The 21,927-nt window shown below is 38.6% G+C and overlaps 1 protein-coding gene across 5 annotated transcripts in view; it reads left to right on the plus strand.

Annotated features, from left to right (window-relative positions):
- The first annotated feature begins 1,012 nt into the window (after positions 1 to 1,012).
- Positions 1,013 to 21,927, plus strand: part of SNAPC3 (small nuclear RNA activating complex polypeptide 3) — a 43,160-nt gene continuing 22,245 nt past the window's right edge. For 4 of the 5 annotated variants that reach the window (XR_013387812.1, XR_013387813.1, XR_013387814.1 and 1 more), the window contains exons 1-4: positions 1,019 to 1,404; positions 2,144 to 2,221; positions 12,601 to 12,685; positions 21,081 to 21,185. Coding sequence is in view for 2 of the 5 variants with exons in the window: in XM_077912026.1 (XP_077768152.1) it covers positions 1,088 to 1,404; positions 2,144 to 2,221; positions 12,601 to 12,685; positions 21,081 to 21,185 (585 nt within the window). In the remaining 3 variants the exon portion in view is untranslated. Of the gene's footprint in view, positions 1,405 to 2,143; positions 2,222 to 12,600; positions 12,686 to 21,080; positions 21,186 to 21,927 lie in introns of all 5 variants that reach the window. The other variant, XM_077912027.1, reaches the window with a different exon arrangement.

Raw genomic sequence — 21,927 nt, forward strand, 5'->3', positions numbered from 1 at the left:
AGATAAATCTAACACTTATACTAAATCGACTTGTAAATCTTAAATCTACAGAGACTAAGAGAAGCGGTTGGGTTAGGGCTGGAAGAGTTGAGAGGATTGGGGGCCATAGCTCAAAGGTAAGAGTTTTTTTTGGAGTGGTTGAGATATTCTCAAATTGGTTATGGTGATGGTTGCGTAACTCTGTAAATACACTAGTAAATGGGTTAAATATATATGATGTATGAATAATATATAAATAAATAAATAAATAAATAAATAAATAAATAAATAAATAAATAAATAAAAAATAACCAAGGCTCCTTATATGTCCTGTTCCATCCTTTCGGGTCTCCGAGCCATGGGAAAAGCTCCGCCTGAAGCTAGACAGTTCCAATCCTGCTTCTATTTCCTTATAGTTAACTCCTTCCTCAGTGGTACCATGGGCATGACAATCCTTGCCCGGGAAGGTCATGATTTTTAAAAACACACATTAGGGTTAATACCGTACAGTATCTAATACGTAGTTGCCTCTCAATACACACTATTCTAAGCGTGTACAGCACAATGCATGCGTATAAACACAAGAAGATGCAGCTGTTGGGGAGACTTTCTAACGACCCGGATCTGGAGGGCCGGGCGTGCCCGCGGTCTCCGCCCTCGCAGCGCAGGTCGCTCCAGCTTTGGGACGGTGAGGCAGCAGCGCAGCGCACGAGCCCCGGAGGCAAAGAAAAGCCCCGCATCCCGGGCCGAGCAACCGCAACGAACGGGCTCGAAGGGCGCACAGAGGCCGCCCCGTCTGGCGGAGAGCGATGCCACGGGACGGTGGGGGACGGGAACGCGACACACGGTACCGGGAGACCAAGCTCAGCCGACCGCTCGCCGCAGCGCCGCGAGCGGAGAACAATGCGCTCAGCCCTTCGCGCGGAAGCTCGCGGTACCGCGCCCGGGGGCGTGCCCGGCCCGGGGCCTGCTGGGAAATGCAGTGTCTGAAAGCCGCGCCCACGCAGCCCCGCCGCTCTTCGGACCGAGCCCCGTGCAACTACAAGTCCCATCACGCTCCGCGGCCTCTTGCTCGCCCGGCTTTTGCAGGGAAAGGAGTGGGGCGAACATGGCTGAAGGCACCCGGGGCGGCAGAGCGTGCGGAGGAATGGGAGGCAGGCAGGACCCGGTCTCCAGCAGCGGGAGCTGCAACTTCCCAGAGTACGAGCTTCCCGAGCTAAACACGCGCGCTTTCCATGTGGGCGCCTTCGGGGAGCTGTGGCGTGGCCGGTTGCGCAGGGAAGGGGACTTGTCGCTGAAGGAGCCTCAGGAATCCGCGCTGCCTGGGAGCCACGGTGTCGCGGACTGGGGCCAGGAGGATGCTGCGGTGGCCCGGGATCTGGGCTGCAGCCTTGAGGCCGCGGCCGAGCTGCGGACGGTGTGCGGGTGAGTGCGGTGCGGAGGGCCTCTTGCTGCTGGGAGCCGGCCTGGATGCAGCCTTGCTCCTGCGCTCCCCTGGGACTCCCCCTCGGGAGGGCCTGTGCGCGGACTCCCGGAGGTGGAAGGACCGCCCTTCCGAGGCGTTCCGCCTGCTCCAGCTGTCCTGGAACCCCGGGAGGAGTCCGGTGATCGGAATGCACAACCTCTCAAGTGGGAGCGGAGGGACGGAAGAGCTGCCTACAAAGATTAATTTTTCTACCGGTTAATTGTTTAAGTGCTTGCTAATATATAGAAGGGCGATCAGAGTAACGGCGGTGTGTAGCTGCCATTGAAAAGACACTTTGACAATGGAGGAGCCTTCGTAATGCTGAGCCAGCCTGGGAGGAAATTTAACCAGGGGAGTGTTAAAACCTTTGATTAACCGTGATTCCTAATGGGGACCTCCGGGTGTGCAGTTACTGAAAATATCCCCCCCAAGGGCCTTTTATAGGGTGAAAATATTAAAAAAAAAAAAAAAGCTTTAACGATCTATTTAATAGTATCGGCCGCCATACATCAATCGGCCGTGTATCCTCTTTGTAGATAGACTATCGGCACAGATATCATTGTCTGGAATTCTGGCCGCATCTGAACCCCGTCTGCTGGATTTCACCTGACTTAATTGTTTAATGATGTATTTAGGACACAACCCTGATCGTTGTGGACAAGATGGATGATTGTTTTTCCTTTTTTGTTTGTATTTCAGCGTTGATAAACTGAAGTGCCTTGAGGAGGGCGAGGATCCGGATGTCGTCCCGGAGAATACTGACCTAGTGACTTTGGGGTATGGAAGACTTGACTTTTATTGTGTGGTACTTATTTAAGACATCTTTCAACGTTATGTTATTCACAAGAGTACTTATTGTTATCACCCCACCCCCTAAATCCAATCATTGTTAACATTTGGCTGAATTTGCTTTTGCTCTGTGTGAGATACCTGCTGCAAGTCTTTTTCTATTGCTGAACCATTCAGTAAGTTTCAGACCTAAATACGTCAGCATATAGCTCCCCTAAGTATTATTCTCTTACATAAGCAGAGTGGTATTATTGCACCTAAAGGAAATTAGCAGTAAATACATAACTTCTAATGTCCATTCTGTATTCAGATTTGTGTTTATTTTTATATATTTTGTTTATTTTTATTTTATTTTTTTTTGTGTGTTTATTTTTAAATGTGTGTTTACAAAGGTACAGTTGATCTACTTAGATTCCAGTGCAAGGTGAAAACTGATAATTTTTCAGACTTTTGTTTTCAGTTTCTAATTTTTGACAGATCCATATTTTTGTAAAAGAGGATACTAGTTAATTACTGGGAAAATGGAATTAAAAGACAAACACAAAAGTCCTTTTTTTAAGAACAAAGGTTATTATTACTATTATCTTTTGAAGATTACAGAGATTTTATTTAAGATGACTTTTCCCCCCAAAACCCTGAGATCATGATCTGAGCCAAAATCAAGAGTTGGATGCTCAATGAACTGAGCCATCCAGGTGCCCCTTGAATTTGGGTTTATTGAAGTATAGTTAACATACAATGCTTCATTGGTTTCAGATGTACGGCGTAGCCATTTGGCAGCTCTATATGTTCTATGCTCACCACAAGTGTAGCAACCATCTGTTACCACACAGGCTAGTAATAATACTGATTACATTACCATTGACCTTATTCTCTATGCTGTCCCTCTATCCCTATGATTTATTTATTTCACAATTGGAAGCCTGTACCTGTTACTCTCCTTCACCCATTTTGTCCCCCTCCCCACTTTTCCTGGCAGCTGTCAGTTTGTTCTCTGTATTTGTTTGGCTTTTTATATTCCACTATCAGTGAAATTATATAGTATTTGTCTTTCTCTATTTGAATTGTTTCACTTAGCATAATACCCTCTAGGTCCATTCATGTTATTGCAAATGGCAAGCTGTCATTCTTTTTTATGGATGAGTAATATTCCATTATATACCTCTTTATCCATTGATCTATCCATGGACACTTGGGTTGCTTCCATATCCTAGCTATTTTAAGTAATGCCATAGTAAACATAGGGATGCATGTATCTTTTGGAAGCAGTGTTTTTTTCTTTGGGTGACTACCTAGTTGTGGAATTACTGGGTCATATGGTATTTATATTTTTATTTTTTTCAAGAGCCTTCATACTGTTTTCCACAGTGGCGCCACCAGGTAAATTCCTACCAATAGTGCATGAGGATTCCTTTTTCTCTACATCTCACCAACACTTGTTATTCTTTGTTTGTTTGTTTGTTTGTTTTTAAAGCTTTTATTTATTTATTCATGAGAAACACAGAGAGAGAGGAGAGAGGCAGAGACATAGGCAAAGGAAGAAGCAGGCTCCATGTAGGAAGCCTGATGTGGAACTCAATCCCGGGACCCCAGGATCATGCCCTGAGCCGAAGGCAGATGCCCAGCTGCTGAGCCACCCAGGCATCCCTTTTTGATTCTAGCCATTCTGACTGGTGTCAGATGATATTTCCCTGATGATTAGTGATGCTGAGCATCTTTTCTTTTCTTTCTTTCTTTTTTTAAAGATTTTTTTATTCATTTATTCACGAGAGACCCACAGAGAGAGGCAGAGACATAGGCAAAGGGAGAAGCAAGCTTCCTATGGGGAGCCCAATGTGGAACACCATTCCAGGACCCTGGGATCACGCCCTGAGCCATCCAGGCATTCTGAGCATCTTTTCAAATGTCTGTTGACCATGTGGATTTCTTTGGAGAAATGTCTATTCAGGCCCTCTGCCTTTTTTAATTGGATTATTTGGGGGGTTTTGCTGTTGAGTTGTATAAGTTCTTTATTTTGGATATTAACACTTTATTGGATATATCATTTAGAAATATCTTCTCCCTTTTAGTAGTTTGCTTTTTTTTTTTTTAATGATTTTTGTTGCCATGCAAAAACTTATTGTTTTTATATAGTTCTAATAGTTTATTCTGTTTGACTTGTTTCTCTTGGCTGAGGAGACATCTACAAAAATACTGCTTTGACTGTTGTGTAAGAAATTATTGCGTATATTGCCTTCTAGGAGTTTTATGGTTTCAGGTCTCACATTTAGGTCTTTAATCCATTATTGAGTTTATTTTTGTGTGATGTGAGATAGTGGTTCAGTTTGATTCCTTTGCATGTAGCTGTTCAGTTTTCCCCACATCATTTGTTCAAAAGACTGGCTTTTCCCCCTGGTATATTCTTGCCTCCTTCATAGATTAATTGACTATGTGGCTTTATTTGATTATTAATTGACACTGTGGGTTTATTTCTGGGCGCTCTGTTCTGTTCTGTTGGCCTGTATGTTTGTTTTTATGCCAGTATCATACTCTTTGATTACTACAGTTTTGTAGTATATTTTGAAATCTGGGATTGTAATACATCCAGCTTTGTTCTTTCTCAAGATTGCTGTAACTCTTAGGGTCTTTTGTGGTTTCATAAAAATGTTTATATTGTTCTAGTTCTGTGAAAAATGCTGTTAGTATTTTAATAGGAATTGCCTTGAATCTGTCAGTTGTTTTGGGTAGTGAGGATATTTTACCAATATCTTCCAATCCATGAGCATGCAGTATCTGTCCATTTGCATTGTCTTGTTTCTTTCATCAGTATTTTACAGTTTTCAGAGGGCAAGTCTTGCATCTCCTTAGTTGAGTTTATTCTTTGGTATTTTATTCTTAGGGTGCAATTGTAAGTGAATTTTTTAAAAAAGATTTATTTATTTATTCATGAGACACACAGACTGAGAGAGAAAGGCAAAGACATAGGCAGAGGGGGGAGAAGCAAGCTCCTCACAGGGAGCCCGATGCGGGACTCAATCCCGGATCCCAGGATCATGACCTGAGCCGAAGGCAGATGCCCAACTGCTGAGCCACCCAGGCGTCCCGTAAATGAAATTTAAAAAAAAAAAATTTTTGTCTGCTACTTTATTATTAGTGTATAGAAATGCAGTCAGTTTCTGTAAATTAATTTTGTATCATACAACTTTATTGAAATCATTTACTTGTAATTAAATTTTATCATTAAATTTTATAGTAAAATTACTACTCATTAATTTATATTGCTGTGAATGTTTCTAAATGCTTACTCCCATTGTCTGTACTGATGGAATAACAAATAGCTCTCAGATCAGTGTTGGTCTGCCAGTCACTCTTTGAGAAACACTGTACTGTGCTATAGTATTATCGAGAAAATGTGTGTCTGATGGTGACATTTATAATTTCCAGTTTGTAGCCCACTTACTTCACACCACCTTAACCTTATCTTTTTATAATCCTTGTTTCTACCCTTTCTGTTGTCACCCTCGAAAATTTAAGCATTTCACCTCCACCTTGGTTTCTTTTATAATAGCGGCCAAATCTGTTTCCCTTATCCCCACTGCTAATGTTTCCGTTAGTGATACTTGGAGCACTAGGAAAGCCTCCCATTTCTCCTAGTCCAGTGTTTTCTTCTTCTGATTTATTTATCATGCTACTACCTGAGCATGCTCATTTGCATTTGAGAAATTCCCAATGGCTGTACCTCTCCTGGACATATGAAGCCCTCCATCTATAGTCCAAATCTGTATTTCCAGATTTATTTTTAGCCACTTTCTGTTTCAAATGGCTTAGCCTTTTCCCATCAAAACTCCATATTTGAGGCCCTAAGATTCCTTTCTACATTACTACAACCCATTTTCCTCCCTTAGAAAATAGATTCACTTATAATGTCCAGAACTCTTCTTGTAATATTTAAGTTTTTGAAGGCTCGTCGAAAGTCCAAACTCCTTCATCTATGTATTGCCCTTAGCCTGCTATAGTCTTTTGCCTCTATTGGTGCTTTTTGACTATTGTTGATTAATGAGTTGGAGATTTCTAAAATGCATATCTGGTTGTATCCCTCTTAAAACCTTTCACTGGCTCTTAGGCAAAAATTCTGAGTTATTCAGTGGCTCACAAGGGCCTCTATAGAATGGATCTGTACAGACAGCTCTATGTCTGTACTGCATCAGCCACTATAATTTTCAGTTCCTAGAATGTGCACTAACTCTAGGCCTTTGCCTAGAACTCACTCCTCCTCATCCTTCTGGTCTTGCTGACTTCTGCTATCCTTCAAGGACTCGAGGGCTGTGGGCTCCCATTAGATCCTGTTTTATGCTCATGTGGACCTCTATACTTCCCTATTGAAATACTTATCACATTTATGATAATATTTTTTAAATGACTAATATTATTCTTAACAGTACTGCAAGTAAATTATTAGGCTTGTGCCAAAAGCTAAAATCTGTATCTCTATGCTTTCTCTAAACCTTCCTTTCTTCTCTCCACCAATAACTTAAAAATAAAAACAAAATCTAAATACATGACCCCTATATTATGGTATAAAGTAAATACACTTGTAGCACTTTCCTCCCCCTGTCTAATATAGTTGCTGCTGGACTCATTTTATGCCTGTAAGAAAGACAAAAGACACTTGGAAGAGATTGATTCTCCTTTGATACATGCTGTCTTTAATCCATACCAAGCTAAATAACTTGTCATCTGCAGTTCTGAAATTTTTATTTATTTATTTTTATTTTTATTTTTATTTTTATTTTTTTTTAAACTTTATTTTATTTATTTATTTATTATTTATGATAGTCACAGAGAGAGAGAGAGGCAGAGACATAGGCAGAGGAAGAAGCAGGCTCCATGCACCGGGAGCCCAACGTGGGATTCGATCCCGGGTCTCCAGGATCGCGCCCTGGGCCAAAGGCAGGCGCTAAACCCGCTGCGCCACCCAGGGTTCCCTCTGAAATTTTTAAACTGCTTAAAGATTTTAATTCCTAGGAATAGGAGAAATTGCTACTACATGGTTACTACTGAACATTATCTTTCATCCCAAAAGCTTCAGCAGCATTACTTTAATACAATAGTAATTGCATTTTCTCTGCCCATCCTCTCACTTTGCTGGTTAACAGAGCACTGCTTCATGCACCATTTAAAGGATATGAAAAGGAAACCTTAGAGTCCTGCAAGAAAAAGAACCGTAGAACTGAAGGACTCCTAATCTTACCACCAAAACAAAAAACAAACAAAAAAACACTAATTTACCTGGGCTTCATTAGAATGACAGAAGAGAGTACCTTTAAACTAGGATTCTTAGAAACCTACCATAAGTATCACAGAATGTATAAGAAGAAATAAAATCCATAAGGAATTTGTAGAAAATGAGGAAAGAACTGTTTATACAAATCAACTGAGGAAAGCTCTCTCATTCTCCCAGGAAATAACTAGGAAACAAGAAAACTGTAAGTCTGCATTCCAAACAAAATTGAATATATTAAAACAAGGATTTGAAGATAGAAAAACACTTTGGATCTGAAACTTTGAAACTAACAACAGAAATGATGAGGAAGAGGAGGAATGGAGAAAAATGATAGAACTCAGAAAATGGAAGAAAAAGGAAAATTATCTCAAATGAATTATGAGATAACTAATGCAGAGTAGATGCAAATGGAATTTAATAAGAGTCAATGAAAGATAAGAATATAGTCAAGAGAATGCAAATGATATAAAGAAACTGAATGTAGTGAGATTGAAAAACAAGACAAGGGATCTCTGGGTGGCGCAGCGGTTTAGCACCTGCCTTTGGCCCAGGGCGCAATCCTGGAGACCCGGGATCGAATCCCACGTCGGGCTCCTGGTGCATGGAGCCTGCTTCTCCCTCTGCCTATGTCTCTGCCCCTCTCTCTCTCTCTCTCTCTCTGTGACTATCATAAATAAATAAAAATTAAAAAAAAAAAAGAAAAACAAGACAAAAATATCTTCATGAGTTCTTAAAGCAGGAAAACAAAGCAATTGAACAAAACTAATACTTAATATAATCTAAAAAAATTTCCAGATTGGAAAAAAAAATCTTAATCTACAAATTAAAAGGGCTCACTGGATATCTGAGAAAATTAACCGAAAAATACCAATTCTGAGACATAACCTAATAAAACTATTAGGTTTCAGAGATAAAGATCAAGGCAATAGCAAAAAGAACACATAATATACAAAAGTGAAAGAATTAGAATGGCATTAACTTTGTAAAAGTAACATACAAAGAAGGCAACAATTGAGCAGGATTTTTTTAAAAGCTCAGTGAAAGCCCTAAAACATTAAATGTAACAAAGGTCACTTTTTAAATGCTAAAAGACACAAACTCCAATTAATAGAGAATACTTAGGAATATATATATATGCATATATTCACATATAGATGTCTGTACACACACATGCAAAATAATACAGTGTATTAGGAGGTGCAAGATACATAGCTAGGAATGCACTAATAGGGCAGTTTAATAACAAATGGTAAAAAAATAAGAGAGAAAAGTTCTAAACAACATAATCAATAGGCTTTGTCTTATGGAAATCTATACACTTAAAATTTATACCCTGATACTAGAGAATACATGGCACAACCACAAAAGGTGATTGTGTATTAGGTCACAAAGAACATCTGTAGCATCCATAAAGTAAAAATACTATAAACAACACTCTGTGATCATAACATAATAAAACTAGAGTTTACTAACAAAAACAAAAATCTGCATTCTAGGGGCACCTGAATGGCTTGGTCAGTTGGGTGTACAACTCTAGGTTTCTAGATCAGGTCATAATCTCAGGGTTGTGAGATCAGGCTCCATGTGGGCCTTGCACTCAGCTGGTAGTCTGCTTGAGATTCCCTTTCTCTCTATGCTTCCCTGGCTTGTGTGTGTGTGCTCTCTCTCTTTCTTAAGTAAATAAGTCTTTAAAAAAAAAAAAAATCAGACCATTCTCTCTGGAAATTTGAAAACTCATTAAATACAGGCATACCTTGGAGATTTTGGGGGGCAGTTCCAGACCACCGCAATAAAGCAAATATTGCAATAAAGCGAGTCAGATGAATTTTGGTTTCCCAGTGCCTATAAAAGTAGTGTTTATATTATAGTCTATTAAGTATGTAGCAGTTTAATGTCTAGAAAAAGTATATACTTCAGATGAGCACTTTATTGATAAAAAATGTTGACATTTGAGCTTTCAGCAAGTCATAATCTTTGATGACATAACCATAACAAATATTGTTATAATGAAAAAATTGAAATATTAGATAAGAGTACATAAAGAAGAAAAACTATCTCTGTCTCCCAATAGTATGATAGTATACCTGAAGAATTCCAAGGAAATAAATGCTAAAACAGACCAAGAGGGATCCCTGGGTGGCGCAGCGGTTTAGCGCCTGCCTTTGGCCCAGGGCGCGATCCTGGAGACCCGGGATTGAATCCCACGTCGGGCTCCCAGTGCATGGAGCCTGCTTCTCCCTCTGCCTATGTCTCTGCCTCTCTCTCTCTGTGTGTGTGACTGTCATAAATAAATAAAAATTAAAAAAAAATAAAAAATAAAACAGACCAAGAAACAAGAAAAACCAGAATTCAGTGTATGAGCAGGATACAGAATTGATACATATTAAAAAATAGGCTTAATATATATGAACTAAACAATTAGAGGACATATTGGTAGAGAAAAATCCCATTTATGATGGTCAAAAAGATGATTAAATACTTAGGAATGAATTTAACAAGAAATGTGTAAAACTTAGGGACAATTTTAAAACACTCTGGGAAAACTTGGAAAAAGACTTGATAACATTGAAAGATGTCTTCTCTTCTTGAATAGGAATCCTAAAAATTACTATGATGTCAGTTCTTTTTTATTTTTATTTTTTTAAGATTTATTTATTTTAGGGAGAGCAGCGGGAAAAGGAGAAGAAAAGGGAGAGGAGGGAGAGAATTAGACTCGCTGATGAGCACAGAGTCTGACACAGGGCCCGATATCATGATCCTGAGATCATGACCTGAGCCGGAATCAAAAGTCAGACGCTGGGATCCCTGGGTGGTGCAGCGGTTTGGCGCCTGCCTTTGGCCCAGGGCGCGATCCTGGAGACCCAGGATCGAATCCCACGTCCGGCTCCCGGTGCATGGAGCCTGCTTCTCCCTCTGCCTGTGTCTCTGCCTCTCTCTCTCTCTCTGTGACTATCATAAATAAAAAATAAAAAATAAAAAAACTTCAAAAGTCAGACGCTTAACTGACTGAGCCACTCAGGTGCCTCAATGTCACTTCTTTCTAAGTTAAATTAAGTGCACTCCCAGGAAAAATACCCAATGTATTGGTTATTTTATAAAGTTAGACAAGTTGGTGATAAAGTTCATATGGAATATATGCAAGAAAGATCAGAAGAAAACCCTGGAGGGGAGTGTGTGAAGGAAATTGTGAGGATGTACTAATTTTACCAGATACTAAAATACTACAAAGTTTTATAATTAAAACAGTGGCTACTAGCACATGAAGAGACAGTAGACCAGTGGAGTAGGAGAGAAGGTCCAGTTAGAGTCTAGTGCTTGTGGAAATTGAGTGCGACACTATACACAAGAATAAACTCCAAAGAGATCAGTATAAACTCATGGTTTTAAGTATATAACAGAAAAATACAGAAGTGCAGATATTCGTACACATATGGAATAACACACAGATTTATGTTTTCTACTTCTTTCCACTGAGCAGTCTAGAAAAAGTGCTGATTGCAATAACAGTGATAACACCTGGCACTCAGCTAATGGCCTCTATACACCTGTCTCATTGAGGCTCTTAGTAGTTGATTTTATGACTGAGGTTAGGGAAATGCAAGGTGAGCCTTAAGTTTCTTAATACTGTTAGAAAGTGGGTGAAAAATGTGAGCATTCAAGGGAATGTGTAAAATGTGTAAGTGGGTGAAAACTGGGTGAGCATTCAAGGGAATGCTCAAGAAAAGGATAAGGGTTTTTTTTCCAAGGCAGGAGCCAACCTGAAGGAACCCCTAACAGCCACAGGTAGAACAGTTTGATCAATAAAATAATGATAGTATTAGATTGTAACCTCTAGAATGAGATAAATGAGTTCATATTAATATAAATGATCAAACAGGTAGGATGAGAAAGTTAGGTCTTCCTCATAATACCAATGAATAAACGTAGGAGGGGGGAAATAGAGAATCACCAGTGGGCATATTCCATGGCAATAAACATCACAGACAGAATCTACTTTTGAATGCTAAAATTCCCAGGTAAAAGTTTGAGGAGAACTGAGGTTTGCCTGGTTTCAAAGGATCTCCCCCTAAATACTTATTGAGTACAAAGGAAAAGAAAATAGGAATCTGGCAGACAGAAGCTTAACCAAAGTAAGTATCACCAGTAGTAAGACATATTAATATTAACATCATGAACCTCTTGGTGTGGCACACTGAGGACAACATTCTTGCAGTATTCTTGCCCACAGTGCTAGCATTACTCCAATCGGTAAGGAAATGGCAGTCTGTGCAAATTCAAGGACTTTCTATAAAATAACGAAATAGAGCTCTTTAGAAGTGTCAAGTTGATGAAAGAAAACTGCAGAATTGCAGATGAATGGAGGGAAAGAGGGAAAGGAGAAACACATGTAGTATAGTGCCCTGCAGAGGATCCTGGGGCAGAAAAAAAGGATTATATTTAAAAACTTGTGAAGGGGCACCTGGGTGGCTCAGTCTGTTAAGTGTCTGCCTTTGGCTCAAGTATCAAATCCTGAATTGGGCTCCGTGCTCATTGGGAAGTCTGCTTCTCCCTCTCTTCCCTTCCCCCCTGTTCATGTTCATGCTCTCTCTCTCTCTCTCTCTCTTTCTCTCTTTTCTCTCTTTCTTTCTCACTCTTACTGTCACTCAAATAAAATCTTAACAAAAAATAAAACTTGTGAAATTCAATAAAGACTTAGAGATACTAATACTGTATTAATGCAATTTTCTGATCTTGATAATTAGGATCCTGTAAGGGGTTAACACAGGGAAAACTGGGTGAGAGAAGGGTACTCTTTGTACTATTTTTACAGCTTCTTTTAGCGTTAAGTCTAAAATTAGTTCAAGGGATGCCCGGGTGGCTTAGTCAGTTAAGCATCTGACTTGATTTTGGCTCAGGTCATGATCTCAGGTTATGAGATCAAACCCCACATGGGGATCCATGCTGAGCATGGAGTCTGCTTGGGATTCTCTCTCTCTTAAAAAATTTTTTTTCCAAAATAAAATAAAATAAAATTTTTTTTCCAAAATAAAAGTTAAAGTGTTAGAGAAATCTTGGAAGACCCAGTAAAGGTATTGAAGTTTGATCTTTCTTGTTCCTCTAACAGGGTTAGAAAGAGGCTTCTGGAACAGCGGGAGGAAACTATAACCATAGATCGGGTTTGTAGACAAGAAACATTTGCTTACGAGATGGTAAGAATCTCATCTTTATCTGTTCTTCCCTTTTTTTTTTTTTTTTTAAGATTTTATTTATTTATTTTCATAGAGACAGAGAGCGGCAGAGACACAGGCAGAGGGAGAAGCAGGCATCATACAGAGAGCCTGACGTGGGACTTGATCCAGGGTCTTCAGCATCACGCCCTGGGCTGCAGGCGGCGCTAAACCGCTGCACCCCTGGGGCTGCCCTTTCTCTGTTCTTCCCATGAAACAATGAGCACTCTGTCTTTGGGTGTTAGTGATGACTATGTATGGTAGCTTTTTCTTTTTTTTTTTTTGTATGGTAGCTTTATATTGGAAATGCTTAGTTGAAAACAAACTTTTAGAAACCTCAGTAGGACTGGGAACTGGTAGGAGAAAAAGACCCGCAGAATTCAAGTGATGGCACATTAGACTCTTTTCAGATCTCTACCTTTATTTTTCTTTTAGTTTGATTTTGCTCTGAATTTGGCTAAATTCATGCCTTTTAATCTCCATATTGCTGGTACTTTGTTCTGCTCCTGATTTTACTTTATTTTTATTTTTTATTGTTTTTATTTTTTAAAGATTCCATATATTTATTCATGAGAGACACATAGACAGAGGCAGAGACACAGGCAGAGCGAGAAGCAGGCTCCCTGTGGGAAGCCCGATCAGGACTCAATCCCAGGATTCCAGGATCAGGACCTGAGCCAAAGACAGATGCTCAACCATTGAGCCACCCAGGTGCCCCTGATTTTAGTTTAACCACATTCTTTCTTAATCCATCATCTCACACAAATCCTCAGAAAAATTTAAGATGATGAGTAATGAGGAATTAAGTGTTAGGAGACATGATGGACTCATTCAGTTCTTACTCTTGAGGACCCACTGCATGTCAGATGCTGTGTTGGGCACCTGATAGTACATAAAGACATCTATTGTCTCCTACTTGTTTTTTTATTGTGGTAAAACTTACATAACCAAATTTACTATTTTAAATATTCAGTTTAAGTGACATTAAGTACATTCATTATGTCATGTATCCATTCACTGTTTCCAGAAATTTTCATCATCTCAAATTCTATTCTGAGTAAATAACTGCCCATTTTCTTTTTCCTCAGCCCTTGTTAACCTTTATTCTACTTTCTGTCTCTGTGAATTTGCCTGTTTTAGATACCTTATATACATGGAATCATGCAGTATTTGTCCTTTTGTCTTCAGCTTATTTTATTTAGTATAATATTTTAAAGGTTTACCTGTGTGGAGTATGTATCAAGACTTCATTGCCTCTTTTTTTTTTTTATAGGTCTTTTTAAAAAATTTTTATCTATTTATGATAGTCACACAGAGAGAGAGGCAGAGACACAGGCAGAGGGAGAAGCAGGCTCCATGCACCGGGAGCCCGACGTGGGATTCGATCCCGGGTCTCCAGGATCACGCCCTGGGCCAAAGGCAAGCGCTAAACCGCTGCGCCACCCAGGGATCCCTCATTCCCTTTTCTGACCAAATAATACTCTATTGTATGAATATACCACATTTTGTTTATTCATCTTCTGATGGACATTTGGCTTACTTCCAGTTTTGAATACTACAAATAATGCTGCTATGAACACCAGTATACAGGTATCTGTTGGAGTCCATTTTCGTTTCTTTTCAGTATATACCTGGGAGTGCAATTGCTTAGTCATATGATAATTCTAGGTTTTATATTTTGAGGAATCACCAAACTGTTTTCCACAGCAGTTGCATCATTTAACATTCCCACCAGCAGTGCACAAAGGTTCCAATTCCTCCACATCCTCTTCAACATTTGTGATTTTTCTGTTTATTGAGAATAGTCCTCCTAGTTGGCATAAAGTGGTATTTCATTATGGTTTCAATTTGTATTTCCCAGATGGTAAGTGATGTTAAGCATCTTTTAATGTGCTTTCTGGCAATTTGTGTATCTTCTTTGGAGAAATGTCTATTCAGATCCTTTACTGGTTTTTTAATTGGGTTGTCTCTTTATTGTTGATTTGTAAGAGTTCTTTGTATATTCTGGATTCTAGATCCTTACCATATGTGTGATTTTAAAATGCTTTCCCCCATTCCACAGGTTGTCTTTTCACTCTCTTGATAGTTTCCTCTGATGTACAAAAGTTTTAAAATTTGATCAAGTTCAGTTTATCTGTTTTTTTTTTTTTTTGGTTGTTATCTGTGCTTTTGGTAGCATACTTAAGAAACTTAACATATCCAATGTAATGAAGCTTTCCTCTGTATTTTCTTCTTAGAGTTTTATAGTTTTAGCTCTTAGTTCAAGTCTTTGACCCATTTTGAGTTAATTTTTATATATAGCATAAGGAAAAGGTTTAACATCATTCATTTGTATGTAGATATCCAGTTTTCCCAGCACCATTTGTTGAAGACTGTCCTTTCCCTTTTGAATGATCTTGGCACTTTTGTTGAAATTCACTTGACGATATAAGATTTATTTCTGAGTTCTCTGTTCTATTCTAATGGTCTGTATGTCTGTCTTATCCTGGCACCACATTGTTTTGATTATTCTAGCTTTGTGGTCATTTCTGAAATTGGGAAATTGGAGTCTTCCAACTTTGATCTTTTTCAGGATTGTTTTGGCTATTTATGGTCCTTCAAGATTGCCTAGGAATTTCAGGAGGGTTATTTTATTTCTGGGTAAGGAAAAAAAAAAGAAAGAAACCCCATATAGATTTTGATAGGTATTGAATTGAATCTGCGTATGCTTTGGAATAGTGTTTAATCTGAACAATATTACATTTTCCAATCCATGAACAGGATGTCTTTGAATTTATTTAAGTTGTCAATAATTTTGTTCAGTAATGTTTTGTAGTTTTTAAGTGTATAAGTCTTCATTTCTTTCTTTTTTTTTTTTTTAAAGATTTGTTATTCTTTTAAAGTAATTCTACACCCAATGTGGGGCTCAAAATCACAACCCCAAGGTCAAGAGTTGCATGCTGTACTGACTGAACCTGCCAGGCACCTCAAGTCTTTCATTTCTATTAAGTTTATTCCTAAGTATTTTATTCCTTTGGATGCTATTTTAAATGGAATTCCTTTCTTTTTTTTTTTTTTTTTTTTGAGAAAGAGCAGATAAGTGTGGAGGAAGGGGCAGAGGGAGAAACAGACTCCCCACTGAGCAGAGAGACCAACACAGAGCTCAGTCTCAGGACTCTGACATCATGACCTGAGCCAAAAGGCAGATGCTTAACTGACTGAGCCATCCAGGCACCCCTGGAATTTTCTTTTTCTTTTTCTTTATTCATGAGAGACACAGAGAGAGAAAGAGAGAGAGGCAGAGACACAGGCAGAGGGAGAAGCAGGCTCCATGCAGGGAGCCTGACATAGGCTCGATCCTGGGTCTCTAGGATCACGCCCTGGGCTGAAGGCAGTGCCAAACCGCTGAGCCACCCGGGCTGCCCTGGAATTTTCTTAATATCCTTTTTGAGCTGTTCACTGCTAGTTAGTATATAGAAATACAGCTGGTTTTTGTGTGTTAATTTTGTAGCCTGCAACTTTACTAAATTTATTAGCTCTAATAGAGTTTTTAGGATTTTATATATAGAATATCATGCCTGTTATCTGCAAACATAATTTTATCTCTTTCTAATGTGGTTGTTTGTTCTCTTTTACCCTTCCTTCCTCCCTCCCTCCTTTCTTCCTTCCTCCTTCTGTCCTTCCTTCCTTCCTTTTTTTTCTTAAATCTAATTGTTCTAGCTAGAATTTCTAGTACTATGTTGAATATAGACATGGCAAAAGTGCACATCCTGATATCATCATTGAATATGATTTTAGCTGTGGATTTTTCACATATGTCCTTCATAATGTTGAGGAAGTTCCCGTCTGTTCCTATTTTATTTAGTGCTTTTATTGTGAAGGGAGATTGGATTTCCTCATACTTTTTCTGCAATTCAGTTGAAATAATAATGTGGGTTTTTTCCATCTTTCTGTTAATGTGGTATTTACATTGACTGATTTGTATGTGTTAAACTGCTCTTGCATCCTGAGGATAAATGCCACTTGGTTGTGATAATCCTTTTCATATGCTACTGAATTTGGTTTGCTAGTATTTTGTTAGGGAGTTTTGCAGTTAATCTTCATAAAAGATATTGGCCTGTAGTTTTCTTGTAGCATCTTTGTCTGGTTTTGTTGTAAGAGTATGTTGATTTTATTGAATGAGTTAAGAAGTATTTCCTCAGGGTGCCTGGCTGGTTTAGTTGGTAGAGCATGGGGCTCTTGATCTCAGAGTCCTGAATTCAGGCCCCACACTGGGCTTAGAGCTTACCTTTAAAAAAATAAAAATAAAAAGTATTCTCTCTTTCAGGCTTTTTGGAAGATGTTGACGAGGATTGATGTTAATTAATTCTTCTTTGATTGGTACAGTTCACCAGTGAAACTATCTAGTCCTGAGCTTTTCTTTGTTAAGAGTGTTTTGTTTTTGTTTTTGTTTTTGTTTTTAAGATTTTATTTATTTATTCATGAGAGGCAGAGACCTAGGCAGAGAGAGAAGCAGGCTCCATGGAGGGAGCCCAATGCGGGACTCAATCCCGAGACTCCAGGATCATGCTCTGGGCCAAAGGCAGATAGATGCTCAACTGCTGAGCCACCCAGGTGTCCCTGTTCAGAGGTTTTTAGTTACTGGTTCAGTCTCCTTACCATTATATCAATATACCAATAAACCATTACTATTCAGATATTTTATTTTTTCTTGGATTAGTTTTGATTGTTTTCTTCCTTCTGCTTGTTTTGGGTGTAGTGTGCTCTTCTTTTTCCAGTTCCTTAGTGTATACAGTAAATACAGTAAGATTATTTACTTGAGATTGTTCTTTTTTAATGTAGATATTTATAGCTGTAACCTTCCCTCTTTGTACTGCTTTTGCTATGGCCTATAAGTTTCTTATGTTGTGTTTTCATTTTCATTTGTCTCAAGGTAATTTCTAATTTCCCTTGTGATTTTTTTTGACCCATTGGTTGTTTAAGAGTATTTTTTAATTTCTACTGAATTTTTTAGTTTTCCTTCTATTACTGATTTCTAGGTTTATTCCATTATAATCAGAAAATACTTTTTATTTTTTATTATTTCAGTACTTCCAAATTCATTGGGACTTGGTGGTCTATCCTAGAGAATTGTTCAAGCGCACTTGAGAAGAATGTGTATTGTCAGACGGAGTGTTCTGTGTGTTAGGTCTCATTGGTTTGTAATGTTGTTCAAGTCCTCTGTTTCCTTATTAATTTTCTGTGTGGTTATTCTACTTGTTATTGAAAGTGGGGTATTGAAATTTCCACCGATTATCATGGAACAGTGTATTTTTCCCATTAGTTCTGTCAGTTTTGCTTCATATACTTTGGCATTCTGTTGTTAGCTATGTATGTTTATAATTATCAGACTGTCTTTTTGGATTGCACATTTTATCAATATATAGTGTCCTCTTCTGTCTCCTGTAACCTTTTTTTACTTAAATTCTATTTTGTCTGACAATAAGATAGCCACCCCACCTTTCATTTGGTAACTATTTGTGTGGAATATCTTTTCCCCTTTTTTTTTTTTACTTTCAACCCTTTGTATCTTCACATCTAAAATGAGTCTCTTACAGAGAGTGTATAGATGATCAATTTTTTTTAATCCAGTCTGCCAGTCGTTGCCTTTTTAATGGAAAAGTTTAGCCCATCTGTATTTAACTACTGATGAGGATTTACTTCTACCAGTTAGATATCTGTATGTTATACTATCTTTTGTTCCTTGGTTCCTCTATTATTGTCCGTTTTTTGTATTTAGTTGAATTTTTATGGTGTATTTTGTTTTCCTTCTTCCCATCTGTATGTGTTTTACTTATTTTTTTGTGGTTACCTTGTGGATTACAATTAACATCAGAAATTTTGTTTTATTTTATTTTTTTAAAGATTTTATTTATTCATGAGAGAGTGAGAGAGAGAGAGAGAGAGAGAGGCAGACACAGGCAGAGGGAGAAACAGGCTCCATGCAAGGAGCCTGACGTGGGACTCGATCCCAGGACTCCAGCAACACATCCTGGGCCAAAGGCAGGCGCTAAACTGCTGAGCCACCCCGGTGTCCCAACATTAGAAAATTATAACAACCTAGTCTTAATGATACCAACTTTGTTTCAGTAGTACCTTGAAGCGTAGATAACTCTGCTCATATACATCTCTGTCCTTCTCCTTTAATGTTGTTATTGTCTCAGATTACATCTTTGTAAATATTGTTATGTGCATTTGCTGTTGGGGAAAAAGCTATAATGAAAAAGTACAGTAATTCTGGCTTTTATATTTGTGTATGTCATTGCTGTTACCAGTATTCTTCACTTCTTATGGATTCAAGTTACTTTCTAGTGTCTTTCTCATTTCATCCTGAAGAACTCTCTTTAGCATTTCTTATACAAAGTCTACTGGTAATGAACTCCCTCACCTTTTTTTTTCTTTTTATCTGGAAATGCCTTAATTTCTTTATCATTCCTGAAGGATAGTTTTGCCAGGTGTAGAATTCTGGTTAATGTTTTTTTTATTTCATGGCTTTAAATATGTTGCCCTACTCCCTTATCTTCATAGTTTCTGCGAGAAGATGTCTGTCACTTATTGAGCAGCCTGATTTCTTTTAGTTGTCTATGTTTCCTTTAGCTCACTGAGTTCATTTAAGACAGTTGATGTAACATCTTTGACTAGTAACTACTATATCTGGGCTTCCTCAAGGGTGGTTTTTGTCAGATTTTTTTTTTCTTTTGAATGTGACATGGTCTCTTGTTTCTTTGTATGCTTTATATAAGTTTTTGTTGAGAATAATATATACTGGACATTCTGAGTATATTTTTTTACTTGTGGATTATTGGAGTGACAAGTACTCCTTGTTATGTATGGTTATGAATATTTATTTCATTATCTCTGTGGGCAGCCAGTGACCTGTTCAAGATTTCCATAAATATCTGTCTCCACACATGAGGAGGGTAAAAAAAAGGCCCTGTTTTTAAATTAACCAATAGCTGCTGACTGGGAAGCCACTGCTGGCAGGAGGCCCAACACCAAGGCAAGTGTCAACACCACGCCATCAAGATATCACCAGAGCAACCAAAACAGTCCCCAGCTTAGGAAGAACAAGGTCCCCCTTGCTTGTCATAGCATCAGCTGTCTGTTCCAGGAACATGGGCCTCTATTTCCACATCTGCAGTGAGGCTGAGGAATGGGGGATGGTAGTTGTTTTGCACTCTGTGTTTATTTATGAAACACCAGCAGCTTGTCTTTTTATTCACTTTCCTAGTTGATATAACTGACTGATCGGGTTCCAGAATTCCAAAATAGTTGAATCCAGTCTCTCGTTCCATCTTATTGGTTGCTTTGGTGGAGGGAATGATCTCTAAAGCTGCCTCCTATGCTGTTTTGCATAAAGTCACTCCCTCTGATTTTTGCACCTGTACTTCTTTAACTAGTCTACTCTAGTGGCGGCTATTTTATAGTAATTGTGCATGCATAATAGAAGTGTGAGATATTGGGGCACCTGGGTGGCCCAGTAGGTTAAATGTGTACCTTTGGCCCAGGTCATTATCCCAGGGTCCTGGGATCAAGCCCTGCATCGTTGCTTCTCCCTCTCCCTCTGTCTGCTGCTCCCCCTGCTTGTGCAAATAAGTCAAATAAATAAAATCTTAAAAAAAAAAAAAAAAAAAAGAAAGCGTGAGGTATTACAGATGTGATGATAGTGTTGTAAAAAGCAAGACAGTGTGGGTTTTAGAGCCAAACAGATCTGTATTTGCATTGTAACTTGCTGATATTCCTTGGGTAAATCTGAACTCTGCATCAGCTGTCAAATAGCTTTTGTAATACTATGAGCAGAGATACATAAAAGTGTTAATAGTAACTGTAAATGCCAGTGTTATACCAACATTAGTTGATATTCCTGTTTTGTCATCAGTTGTTAAGCACTTAGTCCCAAACATTATTAGATATTTTATGTACACATTCCCAGCAGTAGTTCTATAAAATGAGTATTTTCTGTGAGCTGTTTTTGTTTTGTTTTTAAAAAATAGAAGATGAGGGGATCCCTCGGTGGCTCAGCAGTTTAGCGCCTGCCTTTGGCCCAGGGCGCACGATCCTGGAGTCCTGGGATCGAGTACTGCATCAGGCTCCTGGCATGGAGCCTGCTTCTCCCTCCTCCTGTGTCTCTGTCCCCCGCCCCCCATGTCTATCATAAATAAATAAATCTTTAAAATAAAAAAAAATAGAAGATGAAGCAAAAGCTTAGAGAGGTTTTGCCAATTTTCTTAAAACTAAAATTAGGAGTCAGACACAGAGCTGTCTGACTCCAGATCTTACTTATGGCTGTTGTTCCCACTGCCTCTTAATCTGAGTTGTTGTGTGATTTTAAAGTCTTTTACTTATTTTTCTCCCTCAGGAGTCACATGCCATAGGAAAAAAACCTGAAAATCCAACAGACATGATTGAAGAAGGGGAGCTTATCCTATCTGTGAATATCTTGTACCCTGTTATATTTCATAAGGTCAGTAGTAAAAAACCTTTTGAATTTCACAGATAATACAGGTGACTTTTGTCAAAGGGTCTAATTATTTGAAGCGTCACTATCCTTAAGGTTCAAAATAGATGCAAACATGCTGTTTTTTGTGATAGTTATAACATTAAAATGTATTATTCTTAATTCCTACACTGGAGGCAACTGAAAGTATATGTAAATCTACAGTGATTCTAATTATATTAATTCTTGGATTTATTTTTTAGTTTTAGAATGTTTTTTTTTTTTTTTTTTTTTTTACAGAGTAGATGACTGGTAAAGGAGTGGGGTAACTTTTGCTGAGCAATTCAGAACACTTGGGAGGTTGTCTAACTAAAGACCGCTCTTCTTTGATGAAAATACAGAATGTTAACAGGTTAGGGATATTCAGAAATGTCTTAGAGGTCTCTAATAAAAAGAACTCTGAGGGATCCCTGGGTGGCGCAGCGGTTTAGCGCCTGCCTTTGGCCCAGGGCGCGATCCTGGAGATCCGGGATCGAATCCCGCGTCAGGCTCCCGGTGCATGGAGCCTGCTTCTCCCTCTGCCTGTGTTTCTGCCTCTCTCTCTCTCACTGTGTGCCTATCATTAAATAAAAAAAAAAAAAAAAAAAAAAAAAGAACTCTGTCCTGGCCCAGACTGTATGTATTCTTTTTTTTTTTTTTAATTAAAGATTTTATTTATTTATTCATGAGAGACAGAGAGAGAAAGACGCAGAGACCACAGGCAGAGGGA

Source organism: Canis aureus, chromosome 10, assembly GCF_053574225.1.
Source record: "Canis aureus isolate CA01 chromosome 10, VMU_Caureus_v.1.0, whole genome shotgun sequence".
Taxonomy (NCBI): Eukaryota; Metazoa; Chordata; class Mammalia; order Carnivora; family Canidae; genus Canis; species Canis aureus.